The following is a 22,257-nucleotide window of genomic DNA, read 5'->3' as shown; positions in this document are numbered from 1 at the left end:
AAAATATAAGTGGTAACTAGGGTTTATATACATAAGGAAATTGTGCACAGACCAGGCTGGGCAAAGGGTAACAACTACTGAGAAAGGAAGGTTCATAGGAAAACAAGGTATGAGTCAAAGATAAGGGAGACCATGAGGAAACAGCACAGTGAAAAGGAAGTGTTAGGAGTACAGCCATATAGGAGTCCGCAGTGATGATGGGAAAAAGAGTGGGGCACTGTAACAGGGCTGGAGCGTTTCTGCATGGTACTGGTTGAAGGCCCCCTGCAAGTTGTCACTGGAGTAGGATTGCAAGTTACCAGAGCAGAAGTCCCCCTGCAAGTCACCAGCATGACATGGTGCATAGTATGGGGATGGTAGCATTGCTGGCTCAGCGTGGGTAGGTGGATCATGTGCAACTTCAGCATGTCCAGGGTACCATGACTTGGAGGTGATGGATGATGATGATGATGAAACAGAATTGCCAGGGTATTCAGATGTTAGAGATGGTACAGAGTTGGAAGATGATGTGGAAGGGGGTGCCATGGGGTGGCCTTCAGTGTGTCGGTATAGTTCTGAGGATGAGGACAGAACATATATCTTGTACTTCTTCATTGATGATAACTCCCCCTTATTTCTTCTAAGCTCATTTCTGTAAACACAAGGTCAATACAATATATCCAGGGTACCCCACATGCTTACAGGCATTCATCATGGTGGGCATTCATGTGGGGCATGAATTCACCATCGTCGAGCTCAGGATGGGTTTCATAATTCTTCATTGCTTTCTGGACTTCCAATGCAAATGGGCAGAACTCCTCTGTGGTGAATTGGAGGACATTCTTGACTCCCGATAGTCGACTTTCCGTGGCACACCGGATAACACATAACAACTAATAGTGGTGACAAATAATACATCAGTAATGTTGCAAAACGTGAAAGAATTGACTTACTGCAGCGCCCATTAGCCCATACATATGCCATGAGAGGGGTAAAACCAATGCCTCCCACTTTGGGTCGAGGAAGGGCGAATTACATCCAAACCAAAACTCGTGGTGAAGCTGAAAAAATGCTGGAGATGAAAACACGAGTACCTTCCCCCATACCAGATCCCAGCCATTGAGGAAATATTCATGGAGATTGGTTTCATCTAGAATGATAGTCACACAATGTTGTAAGGCTTTGTTGGTCATCTCTTTAGGGTCAATGCCAAGGTCAGGAAGGCACCCTTCAGCAGCTAGAACTAACTTCCCTTGTATGTTGGCAAGTTCATCGAAGACGAGGGACATGACCCCATCTGTGGGCACAGTAACTAGGTGACATGAATCAGTATAGTAGTACTAGTCATAGTAGTAATGAATAAAACATACCATGCTTAGTCGCTGCACATGCTTGAGAAATGCACTCCTGAGTAATGCCTTCAGTCTCCAGTTTCTCACGATTTTGTGCCCAACCAGTCTTGAGTATCATGTTGATCACGAGAAGCTTGCGTGCCTGGTAGATATTGGCCTTGTCCTGAACATCGTAAAACCCTATTGCTTTGGCATTGGCAGAGTTTGTATGTCTTGGGAGGCGCCTTGCATGTTGCAAACCATCATCATCATCTAGTGACATCGTACTGACTGATGCCCTGGAGGATGACTGATAGCTCGGGGTGTGTGAGGATATCAAATAAGGTTGCAGCCAATGACTCAGATCTTCATGTTGTGAAGGTTGCAAGGCTCCAGACTCATCTCCAATGGGTTGCACCCTGGATGCACTACCATGACTGCCAGTGCGTCCACGACCACTCTGGCTACGACTCAGAGGCATAAGGCTAGTACTAGTACTAGTAGGCAAATTGAGCAGGTAAATTACTCAATCATCTGCAATGAACAGGCTTACCTTTAAATAAAAGGCCACGGTGATCAGAATCTATGGCATGAGGCCTGGGCATGATTTGGACAGACTGCTCACTGTAGTAAGCTCAAGTTCTGGAATTGATGGCATGAGGCATTACTAGTGTTACAGTACTTAATCAGATTGTTATTGGAGTCACGCGTTCACCAGTGGAAGCAACCCCAGAAAAATACAGCAATAAATCAAATTTCATAATTGTACCACCAGGCATCATGCTGGCAGTACTACAAAAGACTACATATGTACTTATGTACTCTATAGACGTACTCGGGCTCAGGGATCTGAATCATGGAGTGATTGTTGGAAATGAAATGACTGCTTAGCACTTGCTTGCCTGTGACTTCCCATCAACACTGCCATCGCATTCATTCAAGGTCAGAAAGGCAAGGGTTGCTGCTGTCATCAGCCGCCTCATGATCACCGAGACTGGAGAATATCCTGCCATTTCTGACCTCCTTGCCACATTGTCTCCCTTTGCTTCCTATGACCAACACCCCTGCATCATAAAGGTCGTTTCAGGAGGAGCCAATTTGCAAGTTGGCCCTAATTAAATGCAATTGGGACTCTTCCAGTTTGTCATGCATGATGGATGTGATTAATCCTAATTCTTCAGTGCGCAGATGTTGATATTCCATCCTGGTAGCTAAAGCCTGGTGACTGACACAAGAGAGCTCAAGCATGCACTCGGTGAAATAGATTGTGGCATTGGTGGATTGATCAGAAGTGAACTATGAAGTGTTTGAGCTTTGAATTCCATTCATGTGAGGGTAACATACTGTTGTGAGCAATGTCTTGGATTTCTTTATAGGAAAGCCCTCACCATCCTCAAGTCCATCATCCTCAAGTAAAGTATACTGGTGTGTCCGCTTGAGAGAACCATGCTGGTTGCCTGTAGTCAATAGAGCATCTGTGGTAAGGGAGCTACCCCTTGAGACGGGGGAGCCACTTTTCACTGGCAGGTTATTCTTCAGAATGGGTGAGCTACTCTTCTGAGTTGGGATGAGTGAGTTATCCTTTGGGATGGGAGAGCTACTCTTCAGAATGGGGGAGCTACCCCTCAGAATGGGGGAGCTAGTAGGCACCACAGATGTGAGTGGGGGTGATGCAACAGAAGGTAGTACTCTGAAAACATATTGAATAATCAATAAATGGTTCTTGTTGAATAAACAGACCTAGGTTTATTGGGGGTCACCATGACTGGGGAGTTACCAGCCCTTATGGAAAACTTCAAAATGGGAGAGCTATCAGGTGCCTCAGATGTGGGAGGTGATGACTCAGAAATGCTGGAGTGCAAATGACCATGAGTCATGCAAAATGATAGCTCCTCCTAATAGATAAACGTACCTATGTTTGTTTTGGAGGGAACTAGTACTAGTAGTGCTTCTTGACCCGGATGAGCTGCCCATATTGCTTGTAGAAGGCATCAGAGTCTTCATTGAATAGCATGGACTTGCCGCAAGGTTGAAGTCACAACACCAAATTTTCTCATGCCAATTCTTGCAAAAATTGTGTTAAGTGAACTCGAGTCCAGCGCAACTCTCTGCCAGTCAATGGATGAATCGATGATGTCGTGATTCTTGTTCACAGCAGTCATCAAGCATATGTATGCATAGCAGCAGTGACAAGAGTACTATAGTCAGACTTGGGAGGTGAGCTTTCGCAATTCTTGTTCACTGCAATCCTGACATACTATGATAGAACCAGCCTTTATACACAACAACAATGCTGGGAGGACAGTTGTCACTTGAGAGGTGTGTTATGTTGTTCACAACGGTCCTGATAAAGCATGTCTAGTATAGATGATAACAATGCTGAGAGTACTACAGTCAAATTTATTACTTGGGTGACCAAGGAATTGCCATTTTAATTCTAAATGGTTTAGTAACACGACTACAACTGCTACAGGATGTTCTGTAGCAGTCGAAACAATTAGTACTGCACCTCTGCCAGTGCTACTGCGCTTCAATCACTACCAAAAGGACTTCAGAGTGGTTCACGGCATCCCACTAATGTCACTACTGCTGCTACCAGTTGATTCTGGCTTCGATGGTACGTCACAGTCCAGCTTCAACTACAAATAGATGAGTCATTTTAAGTGATGATTATTTGACAACCTTTGTCAACACCAGCCTGAGACAGCTACAAATAGTACAGCCACGGTGGGAGCTGGATCAACTTGACTGTCCGCACCTAAGCTCAATTGATCTTTCCTCCCCTTCTCACTGTGTGAGTCCATGTCCCAGCCAGGTGCAGTAGATGATGTCTCCCAGCCCCCAGGATCATCACAGTTAATAGCAGTGGGGAACTCTCAGGCTGACTCGGAGGGTGTGGCTCGCCAGAGGTGGAAAATTGCTCAATTAGAAGAAAAACTACAGGTGCTGGAGTCAGGGCAGGCAACCAAGTGGAGGTATGATCATCACTTACAGTATCTAGCTCAGTTTGCTCACTATGGCTGTGTTGAAGGGAGACAAATTACTATGTGTCAAAGGGAAGGGCTATCAGACACATAGTTACATTATATGATGCCATTGAAGATCTCATAGCTGAGCACGATAGGAGATGGGATAGCAACGAGTCAGATGAAAATGTGACCGTCGAGTAAGTCTTTCACCTTTCTGAATCTGTTACAAACGTGGTTACCCCCTATCCATTTTCTCTTACCATGTATTATGTCATGACCACACCTTAGTGTGCCATCATTAGACTGACTATTTTCCCTTGTTTGTATTACATCACAATCGCCACGTGCTGTTGTTAGATGACTCACTCTCTTATCTCTGACTCATCTTGATGACGCGTACAATACCGGCCCTAAACCGTCTATACGTCTATATAAACCCGGTCTTGTACTTAGTTAGAACTTCACTTTAATCTACTAGGTTTTACCCAGAACTATCCTTTGCTTAGGACCCCCAATCCTAAGTCATCTGATAACCGATATTCAAGCCGGAGACACTCTCTCTGACTTGTCTTAAGAACCTTACATTTGTAAGGCTTGAACCAGCTTCAGGCGTGCTCTTATCGAGTACCTGTTGTCGAGCCCATCCTAGTCCGCCGTAACAAAAGATTAAAGTCCACCAACCAACCCTCTCCATCAGAGAGGTTATAGAACCAGAAAGAACTCAGCGAGAGAACGATAATGTTCCCCTGAACCAGAAACATCACTTGACTAGACACTCAGGATGTCCACCATCTCCACCTCTCCAGAATTAAAAGCTGGAGCTCCATCTACTTATGATGGGAGTCCTCACCAGGCTCTACGATGGTTGTATGCGGTTAAAGCATATTTTGCACTTAACGCTATGATCTATAACACTGACGATAAGAAGGTCATCACTGCCCTTGCTTATATGACAGAAGGAAGTGCTATGGGTTGGGCACTTACTTTCTACACCGAAGTCGACAACTCCTTGAAACCAAGTTCAAAGAGGCCTTCGTACCAGCTGATGCCATCGGTACCGCCATGAACAAGCTCCGAATGTTGAAACAGATGGGCGACCTCACTTCCTATATCGCCAGTTTTAAAACTCTTGCTGCACAAGCCTCCATGAAGCAAGACGCCGTCCTGATCACGTTCTTCAATGATGGACTGAAGAAAGGAATCATCAACGCCGTCTATCAGATGGAAACCATTCCAATAGATTTCGACAAGTACATCGCTGCTGTCATTAGACTGGATAGCAACTATCAGAGAGGGGTCGCATATCGATCAAACCACCGAACGACCACTAAACCATCGGGACAATGATACGTACCCAGACCCTCCATTGATCGGCATGATCCAAATGCCATGGAGGTAGACCGGCTCACTGAAGCTGAGAGGAATGACCATATGAAGAAAGGACTATGCTTCACGTGTCACCAGAAGGGGCATATGACTAAAGTGTGCCCGCAGAAGAAGAAGATCCCTGTCCGCAGAGAAGAGATAAGTGACAGTGATCAAGAAGATGAAGATACAACGATCCGTCGCCTCGCCGAGGATTTTTGATGTGGAAGACTGGATCGACATCAGTATCTTCCGTACCTATCAGACTTGTACAAAGTATTGGAATCAGAAAGGAACTTCGCGTTCCCATTTCCCTTATTTCTAAAACTCGTCTGAAAACCGTCGAAACAACAGCTGTTGTAGACTCCGGCACCACCGGAACCTTTATCTCCGAAGAGTTTGTTAAAATCCACGGGATCCGCTCTCACAAACTCTCGAAACCATTCCGAGTTACCACTGCGGATGGAAGTTATGTGAAAGGGGGCGCTATCACTCGGTACTGCGTCCTCATCATCAAAATAGACAATCGGTCTATGATCGGAAAGTTTAATATCACGCGGCTTGGCCAGCATGACCAGATTTTACTTGGGATTCCCTGGCTACATGCTATGGACCCCGCAATCTGATGGAAAGCAGAAATGCTGGAACTCCCGAGAACAGAGAAAAGCGATTTGATTGAAGAAGTCGATAAGGAGCGAAAGAAGAATAAACTTCCTCCTCTCTTCCATAAACCGAAGAAATGCGACCTGATCCCAGTGGTAGTGCTGCCGAAGGCGCCTCCTGAATCGGTTGTGATACCCGAGAAGTCAATACCTCGGGCTACTATCGAAGAAATCCCTGATGAGGATGTATTTCCAAATCTTGATCCAATCCCTGATGATGATGATGAATCCTTCGATACCAAAGAAGATGTATGGACGGCGGATTATGATTATGCACCATCAGTGCAAGAAATCTCAACGTATCGCCTAGAGGATGATGAATTCCTAGTCGAATACCCTACCAACACTTCGGAACTCCAGGTAATCACCAACATTTCGCTCGACACGCCGTTAATGAAGGACGGAACCAGCATTGCGGAACAACAGACCATGGTTACCCCTCTGACATGACCCACTGAATATATCAAAACCAGTAATAAAGCCCAGCAATTTGCATTGGCCGCTGGGCTCGAACAAAAGAAAAAGTCCTTCGAAGAACTTGTTCCCACCTACCTTCACAACTTCGCCAATATCTTCGCAAAAGATGGCCTCAATCAGTTACCTCCAGAATGGCCTGGGATAGATCATCAAATAGAAACTAAACCTGGTTTCATTCCCAAAATGTCCAAGGTATACCCATTATCGGAAAAGGAATGAATGGCGGTCAAAGCATTCATTGATGAAAATGTAAAGAAAGAATTCATCTCAGAATCGAAGTCACTGCAGGCCAGTGGTTTCTTCTTCGTTGGAAAGAAGAGTGGAGATCTTCGCCCCTGTCAGGACTACCGATACATCAATGAATGGACAGTTAAGAACACTTATCCACTCCCGTTACCACTCTCCCTCGTTGCTCGGTTACACAGTGCCAAATACTTCACTAAGATGGATGTTTGTTCAGGGTACAACAACATCTGCATCCACCTGGAAGACCGATGGAAGGCCGCCTTCACTACTGAATATGGTCTCTTCGAGCCAAATGTCATGTTCTTTGGCCTTTGCAACTCCCCTGCTACCTTCCAGGCATATATGAATAAAATGTTTCAACAAGAAATAAATGAAGGATGGCTTGTCATATATATGGATGACATTTTGATCTTCTCCAATGACCTTGCCTCTCACCACGAACGAACACGACGTGTCCTTAACATAATTCAATGAGAAAGGCTTTTCCTTAAACTGGAGAAATGCACGTTTGATGCTCAAGAAGTGGAGTATCTTGGAATGATAATTCACCCTGGATGTGTAGCAATGGATAACGCCAAAACTGATGGTATTCGCGACTGGCCTATCCCTACAACGGTCAAGGAGGTTCGGTCCTTTTTGGGTTTTTGCAACTTCTATCGAAACTTCATCTCCCACTATTCTGACATCACATGACCATTGATCGACCTCACCAAGAAAACCGTCAAATTCCTATGGACAGAACAGTGCATGTCCGCTTTTACCACCTTGAAGGAATGCTTTTTGAAACAAGCGGTTCTCCGAAACCCTGATCCTAGTCGACAGTTCGCAGTCGCAACTGATGCATCCCTCATTGCCATGGGTGCGGTATTACTTCAAACTGATGATAATGGAATTTATCACCCATGTGGATACTTGTCGCAAACCCTGAACCCGGCAGAGCGCAACTACCAGATCTTCAATCGCGAACTCCTCGCAGTCATTTGCGCCCTAACTGAATGGTGCCATTACTTAGAAGGAAACCCCCACCCGGTCATCGTATTCATGGACCATAAGAATCTCCTATATTTCAGAACTGCTCAGAAGTTAACTCGCCGACAGGCGCGATGGCAGTTGATTCTATCCTGCTATGACATCGAACTGCATCATGTTGCGGGAACTAAGCTCGTCGCCCTGACCACAGATCAGACTCTACCAATGATAATACCAATGAAACTCTCCTCCCTGACTCCATGTTTGTCCAACTTCTCGATGTTGAACTCATGACGACACTCGCTAACCCAGACCCCACCGACCCCGACCCCATCTTCACTGCTGCCTCTGATGCGCTAGATGGACTCTCCCTTCCTCCCATGAAATCGGCTCTCTCCGATTGGGTGATTAAAGATGATATCCTCTACTATAAAGACCGTGCCTATGTCTGTCCTGCTGGGCGGCGCCTTATTTTAGACCGTTGTCATGACCATCCCACCGCTGGCCACCCCAGTCATTTTAAGACTGAAGAATTGGTCAAGCGTGATTTTTGGTGGCCCTCCATGGGTACCTATATCTGAAAACATGTGGAGGGTTGCGCCCTTTGTCAGCAGATGAAGTCAGACACGCATCCGACAACCCCTCCCCTGGTCCCCATTCCGTCCGTCGCCACCACTCCCTTCGCACAGGTCTCCATTGATCTCATCACCGATCTTCCCCCCTGCGCCAGCTTTGACTCTGTAATGGTCGTGGTCGACCATGGCCTTACGAAGGGGGTAATTCTTATCCCTTGCACTAAAACCATCACGTCAGAAGGAGTTGCCAAGAAATTCTTCAAATATGTCTACCAACGATTTGGCTTGCATGAGAAAGTTATTTCGGATCGTGGACCGCAATTCGTATCGAAATTCTCATGAGCCCTCGCCAAACTTTTGAAATACGACATAGCGGCATCCACCGCTTATCACCCTCAAACCGATGGCCAGACCAAACGACTCAACCAAGAGCTTGAAACGTACCTTCAAATCTACTGTCGGAACCACCCAGAAGATTGGGTTGAACATCTCCCAATGGTGGAATTTGTACACAATCACCGCAAACACGATTCCCGCAACGCGTTGCTGTTCTCCTTGATGATGGGCTACGAACCACGAGCCCTCCCTCATATGCTCCCCGACTCTACCGTCCCTGCAGCAGAAGAGAGACTACTCTCCCTCCAGAAATCCTGAGAAGAAGCCCTTTCGTGCCACAACCTCACTATGCAGTGAATGGCTGAATGCACTCACGGACAGAAGTACCACCCATGGAAAGTAGGAGATAAGGTTTGGCTATCTGGGAAGAATCTAATTACCCAATTGCCATTGCGGAAACTTGCACCCAAGCGATATGGCCCTTTCACAATCACTGCCGTCCTCTCCCCCGTCACGTTTATGCTTCAGTTACCTCCACAGTGGAAAGTTCACCCCACATTCCATGCTTCCGAGCTATCGTCCTATCGTGAAACAGAGGTTCACGGACCGAACTTCCTTGAACCACCCCCTGACGTCATCGATAACGAAGAAGAATATGAAATTGATGTGATCTTATCACACAAGGGGATGGGTAAACGAAGACACTATCTTGTATCTTGGAAAGGATATTCTTCTGCCAGTAACGAATGGATTCCAGAAGGAAATCTCACTAATGCTTCCAACATCCTTACTGCCTATAAGAAAGCCCATGGGCTATAGATTTTCTAACAATGTCCCACATCGAATGACTACGTCTCTGCATCCTCCACATTGAAGAACTTACCGCCGCTATGAACACTGTAGCTGAAGGAAACGCCCACCCATTGACACTCCTTGATTATCAAAACACTACTGCCACCAACCTTGCCCAGCACGCATCATCCTCCGTAACATCACCACCAGCCTCCGACTCCACCCTAACCCTCACCGATGACTCTGTCCTCACTGATTACTTCTCGGTCATTGACCAAGTGGAAACTAGCGCCCTGTTTGAATCTGCTATCACCTCCCAGCAGTACGCCATAGAAATAGATCGTCTCCTTGGAGAATGGGGAGCAATATCTAGCGGTCTTATAATCAGAATTATCAGAGATGCCAGTCTTATTGACCGCACCGCCGCCCTCCTTGATGATGAGCGCCATCAAACCATCTTCTGCCATCTCCACATACGCATCCATAATACTGCGATCCGTCTCCTGCCTGAGGAGACTAGAGATGCTATTAGAGAAGCTATCCACATCATTACCGAGCGCATTGCCCTCAACCCCGTTGCACGACCACCATCCCCTCATATCGTTGTCCCCATACCACCGCCAGCTCCTGCTACGACTGCCGCGGAGCATCAGGATGATAATATCCCTCCTATTGCTGTACTCCACATACCAGCTTCTCCTTCTCCTGACCCCATCATGCGTACTACACGACGACTCCCACTCAAACGACGATCCTCATGCCTCGCCGCTAAGCAAGCTTCCTCCGTCTCCCCCGCTAAGGCTCCACTTAAACATTCTAGATCGCCTTCCCCCCCAAACCAATCTTCCTCCATCACAATCGTAAAAACGTCACCAGCTGACAACGTCATATGCCGCAACTGTCACGTCGCCAGACATCGCCATAAGAACTGCCCCGCATATTACTGCAGAGTTTGCAAGGAGTACGTGCCTGGTCATTTATCGGTTTTCTGTAAAGAGTTGAAGGGGGAAGCAGTCATTCCATTGGTATGGACCAATGTAGGTTTTTACAATGCTCTCGCTCGATGGGAGGTCGAGCAAGACGGTATTGCTCATGCCGCCGCAATGGTGGACCAGACCACCATCACTGAAGAGCAGGACAACCTGCTCTATTCAAACTATGACGCGGATCCCATCTACTGGGCCAACCAAGATAGTTGAAGTTGGTGACTTCATCCTTAAACGAGGGGTAATGTTACAAATGTGGTTACCCCCTATCCATTTTCTCTTACCATGTATTATGTCATGACCGCACCTTAGTGTGCCATCATTAGACTGACTATTTTCCCTTGTTTGTATTACATCACAATTGCCACGTGCCATTGTTAGATGACTCACTCTCTTATCTCTGACTCATCTTGATGACGCATACAATACCGGCCCTAAACTGTCTATACGTCTATATAAACCCGGTCTTGTACTTAGTTAGAACTTCACTTTAATCTACTAGGTTTTACCCAGAACTATCCTTCGCTTAGGACCCCCAATCCTAAGTCATCTGATAACCGATATTCAAGCCGGAGACACTCTCTCTGACTTGTCTTAAGAACCTTACATTTGTAAGGCTTGAACCGGCTTCAGGCGTGCTCTTATCAAGTACCTGTTGTCGAGCCCATCCTAGTCCGCCATAACAGAATCAGTAAATTCAAGAGTTCATCCTCACAGTCAGCAGCATTTGCAATTCGGATATGTCGCCCTTAATGGCACCCTCCCATGGTTTCAGCAAAGGACTTCAGAGATAGAGTACAACGAATACGCGCAAATGTTAAAAAAGGTGTGGTTTTCTGATATAAATAATTTACTATATGCTAAACTGTTATGTAGCTTAGGCAGGGGGCTGATGGCACTTGGGGAGATGACACCTCGAAGCTCAAGAGCCTCGTTGCTGACTGGGTGAATCGTGAATTGAAACCTAATCCCCCCATTGATCCCAATGACAAAAACTGCAGAGGATTCATCAATGATGCCTGTGGTAGACTACTTTGCCCAACCAAGTTGGACTGGAGCAACCCAATGTAATTATCTTATTCTGCATTTTACATAACACTGACTGTCTGCCAGCGTCAGAGCAGGGATCAGGGATCGTGTGGATGGCTATGTCGTGATGGAGATGTCCTGGCCAGCATTTCTGTATGAAAAGTATACAGCCAATCAAGACAATCTAGAGGAGGGCCTATTTAAGAGCAGTCTTTTAGTCCAAGTTTGTCATCCGATTTAGAGCTCAACAAAGATCTAACATTTAGCAAGCCTTCAAAGCTATATTCACGTCTCCCTCCTCTGCCAAGGAGGTCGCCAATGAAGGCAATGGGGCCGATATTATTGCCAACAACTGATGCGCCAATAGGGATGTGTATTCTGGCAAGAAAGTCAAGATGCACATAGCGCAAATAATCAAAATGCATAAAGTCACTCCCCGTTCGATTGCCTATGTATCATGTCAAGTAAGTATCAGTTTTTCTAATTCCTTGCCAAGCACTAATAGTGTGTAACAAGTTGCGATTTGCCCTTTCTTCTGTGACCTCGTGGCGCTCTATTGATGGTGACTTCGACTATACCCCGTTTTGGCACAGCATCGTAGATTTCTTTGAACGGCCCCCTGGTCACACAGCGTGGTGAAAAGTTGAGCGACTCCTGGCATGGTGGACGATGTGCGTTGTCCACATACTCAACAGTCCTCAGCTGATTTCCATTTCTCAGGAAAGTCTTTGGAACAAGTCGTCGTGCGGAACTCAGTGACGGGGCGAAGGCTAATATGTGAGTAAATGCGCTAGCCAGGCAAAGGGCGCAACTAGATGATGCCGCTTTCGATTCAGACTAACTCTTTTCTCGTGCCAGTTACTTTGCGGGGCCTACTGCCCTGATATTTGATGTCCCACCTTAACTTAGATATCTAAACATTTTAGAATACTTAATTGTTGTAGTGACGCAGCTTATCATTTTAATGTGATGGTTATCCAACTACTTGTTTAATGTGAAGGTCTGGCAGCAAGGCTGTATCATGTGTCTGAGATGCGACATATTGTTCTCAGGTCTCTACCGGTTCGAGAAAACACTGTATACATCCGAGGCGATAACATCCTGCTCATCATTCCTATATACAGACGGGAAGTATAGAAATGCGATGGGGGGAAAGCAGCACGAGAATGTGGGAGGTTAGCACAAATGGCTAGCATTGCCCAGTCATAGCATCATTGTGCCATCGACTAGTAGAATGACCGGGGCTAGAAAATGCAAACATGAACACACCAGCTCGAACATCGCGGTCGCTATGTTTTTTGGATTTGTGCACAAAGGTTAGCACAAATGGCTAGCATTGCCCAATCATGACATCGTTGTGCTGTCGACTAGTAGAATGACTGGGGCTGGAAAATGCAAACATGAACGCACCAGCTTGGACATCGCGGTTGCTATGTTTTTTGGATTCGTGCTGTAAGGACGCTACAAATACGAGAAATCACCATAGAACAGTTTAAGTTCTAGAGCGCGGATCCTTTGGTGTGATTTGGGTGAGTCGAAGCGGGACATAGGTTGTTTGTCGCTCGCTTGGTGAACATACCTCGGCCAGTGCGCAAAGGTAACGCTTTTTCGCACGAATTCCCAACTGATATATGGTAGAAGATCGTTAAACATCTCACACATCATGCGTTAACATTCAAAGTGGCACATATTAGTTCAACCATTGGCTTTTCCGAACAACAATCTGTTCTCGCTCACTTGGTGGACAACCGTCATTTTCTAGAAGATCACCTCTTCTCCTTTTGGTTGCCAAATCGTCCACCAGTTCACTGATTTTGAAGCGCGTCGCGAAAAGTGCTGTCGCCTGCATGGGTCAAACCATGCTCGTCATCTGGAAGGCACTCATCACATACTTCTTGTCTGGAGGGCATGGACTTTCACTTTTAGCTTCGAAACTGTTAACCTTCCTTCAGATGTTAGGCACTTCGCACAATAGTGACGAGCCTTCAAGCAAGTCGCGAAAATGACTGTCGCCCACTCGAGCCAACACGTACTTGTCATTTGGAAGATGTCGGCCTTCACTCGTAGCTTCGTAATCGTGAGCCTCCCTTCTGATGTGGCATTCTTGATCAATCTAGCATAAGTCTAAACTTTTGCCACCCCTTCACTTCAACTTTGAGTTTAAGGGATATCACGACCCTTTCCCGATTGTAAACTTTTGTAGGAAAATCAGGGAATGTCCTTTCCTCTATAAGGCCAAACATAACAATGTGATCATCGATAGCAAAATTATACTAGTTCTTGTGATTATGTACTGTATATCGTCATATATGGCATTCTACTCTCCCCGGCAGATCACTGATGTTAGCCATAGGCACCAATACTGGTCCGGTCAACATCATGACCAGATCTACTAGTCATATCTAGCCAGCGACATCAACTCTGCCACCTCAATATTTAGACCGTCTGTATATCCAGATTACCAGGAATAGATGACCCCGTTTGCTTTCCCATTGGCGCGATACATGTAAGTTCAAACAAATAAGTTGTATTAATATCAATTTTCTTCGAGGTGCCGCTTGAAAATGACTATTTATTCGCGTACGAATAGTGAGCCTAAGCGTCTACAATGGTTGGTTCGTACCATATCAATTACCCTCCCCTCGATGGATCTCTATTCCTCCCTGAATTGGTGGAATTCAATGCCCAACATAACTCGGACGTCACTTTCTTTGTCTACGACAAACCTGACAGCAATGACCTAGTCTCTATCTCACACTCACACTTCTATCGAGCTTGTCATCGGGCCGCCCATGCAATTAGGCCAGCCTCCACAGGCGCAGACAAAGAAGTGGTTGCCTTCATCGCGAATTCCGACACCCTTCTTTACCAGACAGTATTCATGGGCATAATCTTCGCTGGGCTAGTTGTATGTACATATATTTTCTGAATGAGCGGGCTTCTGATCATGCTATTTCAAGCCATTCCCCATGTCCCCTCGTAATTCGGCGGCGGCAGTCATGAGCATGATGCAGAAAACAGGATGCCGTCGTATAATCACGACTCAGCACTCTCTTGCTTCCTTGATTGACGAAGTCAAAGCGGGTCTTGTGTCTGACACTCAAACGAGCCAGCTGCAGATCGACGAGATTCCGGCGTTGAATCACCTGTACCCCGCGCTCGTTAGTGGTACTATTACCCCAAATGAGGTCATTGTCCCGTACTCTTTCCCAGGTTTACGGTCGTCTAAGGACGATGTATTATTCTACCTGCACTCCTCTGGCAGCACTGGCTTCCCCAAACCCATTCCAATGAGTAACCTGACTGCCATCCACTGGTGCATGACGCGTGAGTCTGTAAAATAATCTGCACGACGAACAGTACTAAGATGGAGTGCTGTTAGCATATATTGTCGACCATATCGACATTCCCGCTCCTATCCGTATCGGTACTGCATCCTTACCATCATTCCATACATTTGGCGTATATCTTCAGCTGCTCATCCCCATCGCCACCCTGAACAGTGTATCTATTTACCCGCCTACATCCTTCCTCGATCCCTTGGCGGCCCCTGTAGTACCCAACTCGCAAAACATCTTGGACTCTGTACTCAAGACGAAATCAAACGCTTTGACAGTCGTGCCTGCCTTTCTGGCACAATGGGCATTTTTGCCGAGTGCTGTCGATGTTCTGAAGACGCTCGAATATGTTGTAAGTTTGCTGTTGATGCTATGATAAAAAATGACTCGCGTTGATACCAATCGTGATGCAGTTCTATGGTGGCGGTCCTCTCGCGCCTAAGATGGGAAATGCCCTGGTGAATGCAGGGGTCAAGCTTTTTTGTGGTTATGGCGCTACAGAATGTGGTATCATCACTTGTGTCTTCCGAAATTCGGTCGAGCAAAAGTTGTGGGAGTGGGTGCGATTTGGACCAAATTCCAAGATCAGATGGACTCCACAGGATGACGGTACATATGAATGTCAAGTTTTGGTGCGTCTCCGAGTTGATATTTAAACACCCTCTCGGTGTTAAATTGTTTCTCGCAGACAACCCCGACGCATCAAGTGTCGGTAGAGAACCTTCCGGACGTCAAGGGGTATGCTACTTCGGATGTATTTATCAAGCACCCGACAATAGAGGGTCTGTGGAAGATGTACGATTGAAATTTGCGTAATTCATCTTCTCTGACATTTTGCTTGCAGCGTAGGAAGAATCGACGACGTTCTGGTACTCTCGTCTGGGGAGAAGACAGTACCAGCTCCCATGGAAAGCATCATCTGCGCTAACCCCTACGTAAACGGCGCGGTCATCTTCGGCCGTGGACGCAATCAAGTTGGAATCCTCATAGAGCCACGAGCGGGTTGTGAAATTGACGTTCATGACGGAAAACAGCTTGCTGAGTTTAGGAACCGAGTGTGGTAAGTCCCCCAAAAGATCGTACGATGCCGTTCAGTCTGAAGATGTTTTTGAAGGCCGGACGTAGAGGAAGCGAATAAAGAGGCTCCTGCCTTCTGCAGGATCTTCAAAGAGATGATTCTTGTGACACGCAATGAGAAGCCTATGCTTCGAGCTGGAAAAGGGACCGTCAACAAGAAAGCAACCGTCAAGCTGTATGAGGAGGAGATCGATGCCCTGTGGGTATAGTATTCATTCGTCACTCTGCCAACTAGACTTCACGGCCGACAGATATAAAAAGGTGGAGGGTAGCACTAGAGCAGGTATCGATGTACCTTTACCTACAAGCTGGACTGCGGAAAATATCGAGGGATGGCTCAAAGTCCACGCTGCTGCTGTAAACGCCGACAAGGCAATTGATCCTGATGCAGACCTTTTTTCCCAGGGCTTCGACAGGTAGGTCGAAAGCTAGTCAGGCTAGTGCTCTGCTTACTCCGCACATCTAGCCTCTCTGCGACATTCCTCAAAAACCGCATTATAGGCTCTCTCAGCTCGTCTTCGGATCCTGATGTTCAGGCATCAGCATCGCGGATTGACCAGAACATCATATTCTCAAGTCCTTCGATTCGCCGGCTCGCGAGAAGCATCATTAATGCAGTGTTGCAGCGGAATGGTACAGGCACCGTCGACGCCAAGGCTGATATCGAGAACACGATCGAGAGGTATTCAGTCGGATTAGGGAACTCTGTCACAGATCACACCACTCTAGTTAATGGGTGCAGCCAAAGTTATCATGTGGCTGTTCTAACTGGGTCTACTGGTGGTCTTGGATCATACCTGCTTGCAGATCTGCTCCAGCACGAGGACGTGTCTGTGGTATATGCCTTCAATCGCTCATCAAACGGGACATCCATGCAACAACGACAGGAAGATTCGTTCAAAGATCGCGGTTTAGATTTTACCCTGCTTCAGTCAGACAAACTAGTGTATGTAGAGACCGATACATCCGATGATCACCTAGGTCTGGATAAGGAGTTATTTCAGAAGGTTTGCATCATTTTCAGTGCCGTCGAATTAACTAAAGATACAGTAGATCCGCACGTCTGTCACTGTCATTATTCACAACGCTTGGCGACTCGACTTTAACCTGGCGCTCTCGTCGTTCGACTCTCATTTGCGAGGAATGCGGAATCTTATAGACTTGGCTCTATCTTCTCCGCGTCATCCAAAGCCGCGTTTCATGTTCGCATCTTCCATCTCATCTGCTCAAAGTTGGGGTAGAGCGAAAGGCCCATTCCCTGAAGAAGTGGAATACGACGCAGGGATCGCAGTGGGTCTTGGCTATGGCGCGAGCAAGTATGTTTCGGAAAGGGTAAGTCACGAGCTACTTCGGGGGGCATGGATTCTACGAATATTGTTCCAAATAAGGTTCTCGTCAACAGCAAGTTACCGGCAACGTCATTCAGAATTGGACAAGTATCGGGAGGACCCCCGCGAGGAGCTTGGTCCACGACGAACTGGGTGCCGATCTTCGTCAAATCAAGTGTGAGTCTAGGCGCGCTTCCGGAAGCCCAAGGAGTAAGTCCATCACTATCGAGGGTATCTATCTATGACATGCGCGTTTCAGTTTTTGTCTTGGATCCCTCCCCACGCGATATCAAATGCTATTCTTGATGTAGCTTTTGCGGCAGAAGAACCTCCCATCGTGGTGAATCTGGTGCATCCGAGACCGACCGCATGGAAGACTTTGATACAGCCCATTGCGGAAGCCATGGTCGAGCATAAAATCACAAGTTCCCCGCTACCTTTTGTGCCATTCTCGGAGTGGCTCGAGAGGCTCGAGTCGAGTGCCAAGGACGTGAGCGAAGAGACCATGAAGCGCATCGTACGTGTATCTTGATAGCCTGCCAGAACGTCTTCCCACCTAGTCTTGAATTACAGCCTGCTATCAAGCTTCTTGACTTCATGCGTTCCATGGCTCATTCAGACGTAGCGATCAGGGCGTCTGGAGTGATGGACACTGAAGCGGGTTGCATGACTTTATTTGCCACTGCTGTAGCCGAGCGTGTCAGTCCGACGATGAAGGAGCTGAAGGAGCTGTCTTCGGGGACGCGGCACAGTGGGTAGATTATTGGGTGGAAATGGGAATGTTTCAATGAATATATGAGTAAGCGGCGGTTATCGATTGTCTCCTTGTCTTTAACAGCATGGACGGTCAGAACTTGGGAGATTGTACTTGTAGTTGGAGCTTTTAGATTGTTTTTCAGGCAATGCCAGATGCATTTGGGATGCAACTTCGGAACTTTCCAGGTTTTGTCTGTTTGCTCGGCTAGCTGTTTAAATTCTTCACATTTTGTACAACATATAAACCTCTCCTAAATATATATTGGTAACTCCGATGCTGTCAGTACAAGGTGGTGAGCTACAAGTTCAGTGACTTAGTACTCACTCTCATGGTCATGCTGACTAGTATACGGTCACTCAGAATCATGCCGGAGCTTTACTTATGAGACGTGTCTCGAAGATGTTTTTCCTTGTTCTCCTACATTCAACCTTTCTGCAGCAACCGTCATGATCAGTCAATCTTGCTAGTCGTTCAGCAATCATATATGTCAAACTTCTTGCAAGCCCTTCCGTTGACGTGCGATCCGTCCTTCATCTCATCTTTTGATACTTCCCTTAGAACACCAAGTTTCCGCTCTTTCATTCAATTACTATTCACAGAAGTATCTCGTCGCCTTTGCCCATATGACACCAGTAGATCTGGTTCATTATTGGTGCGTCGCAAGGTCTTTCATTTCAACGGGTTTTTGAAGATTTATGCATCTGAGTTTGCAGCGTGCGCCATTCCCAGAATACAGATCTAGTCAACAAACGTATAGACCACGTATCCTTGTCAGTTCTGCCATGTCTGTCACCATTGTAATCACTCCATTGTAGTCGTAGGCTCGCAGCGGATGCCTAGCAACAAGTTTGTTTCAAGGGATCTGTGCGGATGACATCGCTACCTTCCAAACTTCACTCTCTCAATGCAGTGCCTCCGACATTGCCTACTGCCCCAAATCCTACTCCGTTGGACAGCGCCTAATATCGGGCGTTCATCGAGGTCGCAGCATCCTATCATTGTTCTCAGATGACGCTCCGTTTCGAACAGATTGCCGGATCGTGCTGCGAAACTCTACTTAGTTGGGTATCTGTTGTTTATATTAATGTTCTCCGAGAAACATCACCAAGGTAATGACTGAAAATGGAGTCACAGCGTCATCACGTCCGATAGTCTCTAGGAGGCTGCTCTAAATATTCTTGCAGTTGGCTTTGCTGCGTTGCGAGCAGATCACAGGGTTGCTTTTCGAAGTTTCACTCTCCAGGTTCGTACCTTGCACTTATTGAATGCTCATTGTTAATGTTGTCCCAGAATTGTACCTTTCCTCTCGGTGGTGCCAGAATCGGCATCGCAACGTCACCACCTCCCGGAACTTCGGACGATTGAAATGTAGGAAGTTCTGGCAGGTGGCAGCGCTGCCTTCCGAACAGATTGCACTCTTCAAAGCTTGACTTTCCGGGTTCGCACCTCAAAGACTCAGTTTGAACGCTATCGATGCTCTCCAGACACATCAATATTCCTATTGGCAGTTCCTGACATCGGACCGGCAGCGTCATCACCTGCTTGGAGCTTCGACATTTTACATGTGGGGAGATCCTTGCAGTTGGCAGGGCTGCGTTTCGAGTAGACTAGTTGTTCTCCAAAGCTTCACCCTCTAGGTTTGCACATTGATTGGTTCGATGCCTATCCGGACGCTGTCAAGGCTAAGATTGTTCCAAACACTCCTCAGGACATGGTTAACTTAGTACCTGGATATCTCGGGTTGTGCTATTGTCGACACCAATGCCACGGCCTGTTATACTAGTACTAAGCACACCCTACAAACATGATATCGCTTTTCTCTTTGTTTTTCACTTGCCTGGTAAAGTTGGTTATAGGTGAGAATGCTGTATATATAGTACGATTCGTGCACTCCTCCCCAGTTTTACTCCGGTATCTTTTCCGTCATAGTTTTCAAAAACATGGCGATCTATACCAAATGGTAATGCCGTTGAAACCAGCTGACCGGCGATCTGAACACAAATATCCCTTCAACGGTTCTATTCCCCGCTCGACGTCTTTCCAAGATCAACGTTGACGAAGGAACAGGTGACACCCACTAACGTTCATGTCCTTGTCTCAGTCCTCGACGACCTGCACATACAAAATACATGGACATGCATGTGCAAAGTTTATCAAAAGTTCGTCAAACTATATATGTGACCGAAGTCTGAACATGAAATTTTATCTTGGCAAAGATTCTTTGCGTTTTAGAGTTTTGTCGTCTCGATTTGTATTCTTGACTGGGACCGATGGATCGATCAGCACTAGGACCCGAGAGTTCAATGCAAATTTCAAATACCAGAAGGCATGTCATTATAATGTGGCTGTGCACGCCCCTCTTTCGTTTCCTGTCCGCGACCCAATGAACGACTTATTCACAATTTACTTCGTATTTACTTACGTCTGCGAACCACTCGCTGGATACACAACGCTCCTTTTTGGCCCTGTCGGATCCATGTCTCCATTCATGCTCGGCATAACTTTCTTATCCTTCCTACTTGCACTGCTTCATGTTCGCCTGGTGCAAACAGTGTTGTCAGCACACAAAACCGACCCCCCTGTCCATGATTGCCTTTTGTTTCAGTGCAGGGATGGGTTCAGGATCCCTATTGGTCTCAATCGAATCTCACTATCACGACAGTGAGTATTAATCGAGTGTCCTAGTATCTGGATGACGCTAATTACCGTGATATTACACACTGCCGCTCAAAGGACGGTTGGGATTTATGGCATTGCCGATGTTTGCCTGCCTATTCCTTTGCATGATCATTTTCTATCGTTGGTCACTAGGCTACCTGCGCTGACAGGCAAGATTTGGGGTCACTTGGGAATGTTCATGATGTTTTGCTTTCATGGCGTCCACCATGTATTGCAACCCACACTGACAATCCAGAAACCCTCCCTCAAACACTCTCCGAGTCATCCACTGAACATCGTCCCATGTCACTGTAATTTCAGGGGGTACTAATATACTTCCCCAACCTTATTACCTGGTACGTCGCTGATCTTCTTGCTGATTCCAAACTAAATTCATTCTCCTATTTTTCAGATTAAGACCGTAGAGAGAGAAAATCAGATGAAGAATCTTGCATTGGTCTCCATGTGTAGAATACAACTACGTAAGAAAGTGTCATTAGGATGCTATTGTTTGTGACCATGGATGCAGCGGATGTCAATGAGCACTTGATAATTCCACTGTTCGCTTTTTCTTTTTTGCTATGGCGGTGACCACACCACAGCAGAAAGCGAGAGTAACCTCTTTTCAAGTCTCCACCTGTTTCGGTCTTGGTAGCCGCTCGAGTCACGCGCACGTGTGATACCTGCAGAAATTTGTATTCAACATTCACAATATTTGATTTAACTGCAGCCTAGGAGCCGTCACCCTCATGCCAGTGCACTAGTCTTTGATGTTACTAAGTCAACCCTTGCTTGGATAGTTGCAAACTCACGTGGGACGACTACTGGCATTCAATGAGCTTCAAAGTGCAGTACATGATTCCCCGACACGTTCATCTCCTTATCGCTCTGCACTTCTGCCTAGTACCAAATCAGAAGTGTAGTATTCACTGTTCATATTAAAGAAGCTGGGGAGCCATGCTATTAGACTGCATTGAATTCGTCAGTCCGTCACAGAAAGGGGGGAATACGTTAAGCAAACAAGATCCTCACTTAACGAGCACATTGCCCCTGGACGATGTGTCAATGAGAGTTACCCGATGTTAATGTTGCACATACCTATTGGCCATAGCTTGTTTGTGTGCCAGTCTTTTGTCAGTAATAGCTTTGCTCTCTTCGTTGACAACAGTGATAATCTCTCGTGCTAAACGCTCCTTCCCCGTCTTCCCGCTCTTGTTTTTGCTAGCGACCAGTACAGTATGAACACCCGCCCATATACGCTGTTCTCCTGTAAACACACAGGTCTCACGACGTTGTTTCCTGAGTGCTTCTATGATATGCACTTGACAGCGGGGGAAACGGTGATGAGAACATACAGGAGGATAGGTAGTGGCGGCGCGGGTG

The 22,257-nt window shown here is 46.5% G+C and overlaps 6 protein-coding genes across 6 annotated transcripts; 5 read left to right on the top strand and 1 right to left on the bottom strand.

Annotated features, from left to right (window-relative positions):
• Positions 1-677: 677 nt before the first annotated feature.
• Positions 678-3,302, bottom strand: BJ212DRAFT_1296918 (uncharacterized protein; the record flags this gene model as incomplete). The annotated part of the gene is made up of 9 exons (XM_041332515.1): positions 678-872; positions 933-1,291; positions 1,350-1,807; positions 1,936-1,952; positions 2,018-2,102; positions 2,146-2,159; positions 2,655-3,000; positions 3,051-3,161; positions 3,223-3,302. 9 exons carry the CDS (start codon positions 3,300-3,302, stop codon positions 678-680), a joined length of 1,665 nt encoding a protein of 554 aa, XP_041196279.1.
• Positions 3,303-4,112: 810 nt separating this feature from the next.
• Positions 4,113-4,480, top strand: BJ212DRAFT_1477410 (uncharacterized protein; the record flags this gene model as incomplete). Its single annotated transcript, XM_041339546.1, has 2 exons — positions 4,113-4,285; positions 4,342-4,480. The coding sequence occupies 2 exons, from the start codon at positions 4,113-4,115 to the stop codon at positions 4,478-4,480; spliced, it is 312 nt and encodes a 103-aa protein (XP_041196278.1).
• A 6,972-nt stretch (positions 4,481-11,452) lies between these two features.
• BJ212DRAFT_1567005 (uncharacterized protein) lies at positions 11,453-12,581 on the top strand (the record flags this gene model as incomplete). Its single annotated transcript, XM_041341984.1, has 7 exons — positions 11,453-11,482; positions 11,564-11,754; positions 11,801-11,939; positions 12,103-12,180; positions 12,233-12,387; positions 12,437-12,493; positions 12,575-12,581. 5 exons carry the CDS (start codon positions 11,453-11,455, stop codon positions 12,353-12,355), a joined length of 561 nt encoding a protein of 186 aa, XP_041196277.1. The 3' UTR covers positions 12,356-12,387; positions 12,437-12,493; positions 12,575-12,581.
• A 1,720-nt stretch (positions 12,582-14,301) lies between these two features.
• On the top strand, positions 14,302-17,662 carry BJ212DRAFT_1331896 (uncharacterized protein). The gene is made up of 10 exons (XM_041334780.1): positions 14,302-14,624; positions 14,677-15,043; positions 15,099-15,406; positions 15,468-15,686; positions 15,743-15,849; positions 15,899-16,114; positions 16,169-16,330; positions 16,383-16,547; positions 16,598-17,138; positions 17,185-17,662. Exons 1-10 carry the CDS (start codon positions 14,325-14,327, stop codon positions 17,638-17,640), a joined length of 2,841 nt encoding a protein of 946 aa, XP_041196276.1. The 5' UTR covers positions 14,302-14,324; the 3' UTR covers positions 17,641-17,662.
• BJ212DRAFT_903805 (uncharacterized protein) lies at positions 17,597-18,430 on the top strand. Its single transcript, XM_041344310.1, has 3 exons — positions 17,597-17,976; positions 18,033-18,258; positions 18,311-18,430. Exons 1-2 carry the CDS (start codon positions 17,701-17,703, stop codon positions 18,216-18,218), a joined length of 462 nt encoding a protein of 153 aa, XP_041196275.1. The 5' UTR covers positions 17,597-17,700; the 3' UTR covers positions 18,219-18,258; positions 18,311-18,430.
• A 1,319-nt stretch (positions 18,431-19,749) lies between these two features.
• On the top strand, positions 19,750-20,351 carry BJ212DRAFT_1331884 (uncharacterized protein). Its single transcript, XM_041334779.1, is given in 4 exon segments — positions 19,750-19,776; positions 19,867-19,896; positions 19,932-19,991; positions 20,004-20,351. The coding sequence occupies 1 exon segment, from the start codon at positions 20,021-20,023 to the stop codon at positions 20,270-20,272; it is 252 nt and encodes an 83-aa protein (XP_041196274.1). The 5' UTR covers positions 19,750-19,776; positions 19,867-19,896; positions 19,932-19,991; positions 20,004-20,020; the 3' UTR covers positions 20,273-20,351.
• The last annotated feature ends 1,906 nt before the right edge of the window (positions 20,352-22,257 follow it).

Source organism: Suillus subaureus, assembly GCF_016647635.1.
Source record: "Suillus subaureus strain MN1 chromosome Unknown BJ212scaffold_6, whole genome shotgun sequence".
NCBI classification, from domain to species: Eukaryota; Fungi; Basidiomycota; class Agaricomycetes; order Boletales; family Suillaceae; genus Suillus; species Suillus subaureus.
Note: the sequence above shows the minus strand (reverse complement) of the source record. Positions and strands in the feature narration are given on the sequence as shown.

What these genes read in the sequence shown, in the direction of transcription:
- BJ212DRAFT_1331884 (XM_041334779.1), top strand. Translation starts at nt 20,021, where the DNA reads ATGATATCGCTTTTCTCTTTGTTTTTCACTTGCCTGGTAAAGTTGGTT.
- BJ212DRAFT_1331896 (XM_041334780.1), top strand. Translation starts at nt 14,325, where the DNA reads ATGGTTGGTTCGTACCATATCAATTACCCTCCCCTCGATGGATCTCTA. An exon ending in ATAGAGGGTCTGTGGAAGAT is followed by an intron (nt 15,850 to 15,898) that starts GTACGATTGAAA and finishes TTTTGCTTGCAG; the next exon opens with CGTAGGAAGAATCGACGACG. An exon ending in GAGGAGGAGATCGATGCCCT is followed by an intron (nt 16,331 to 16,382) that starts GTGGGTATAGTA and finishes CACGGCCGACAG; the next exon opens with ATATAAAAAGGTGGAGGGTA.
- BJ212DRAFT_903805 (XM_041344310.1), top strand. Translation starts at nt 17,701, where the DNA reads ATGACATGCGCGTTTCAGTTTTTGTCTTGGATCCCTCCCCACGCGATA. An exon ending in AAGAGACCATGAAGCGCATC is followed by an intron (nt 17,977 to 18,032) that starts GTACGTGTATCT and finishes CTTGAATTACAG; the next exon opens with CCTGCTATCAAGCTTCTTGA.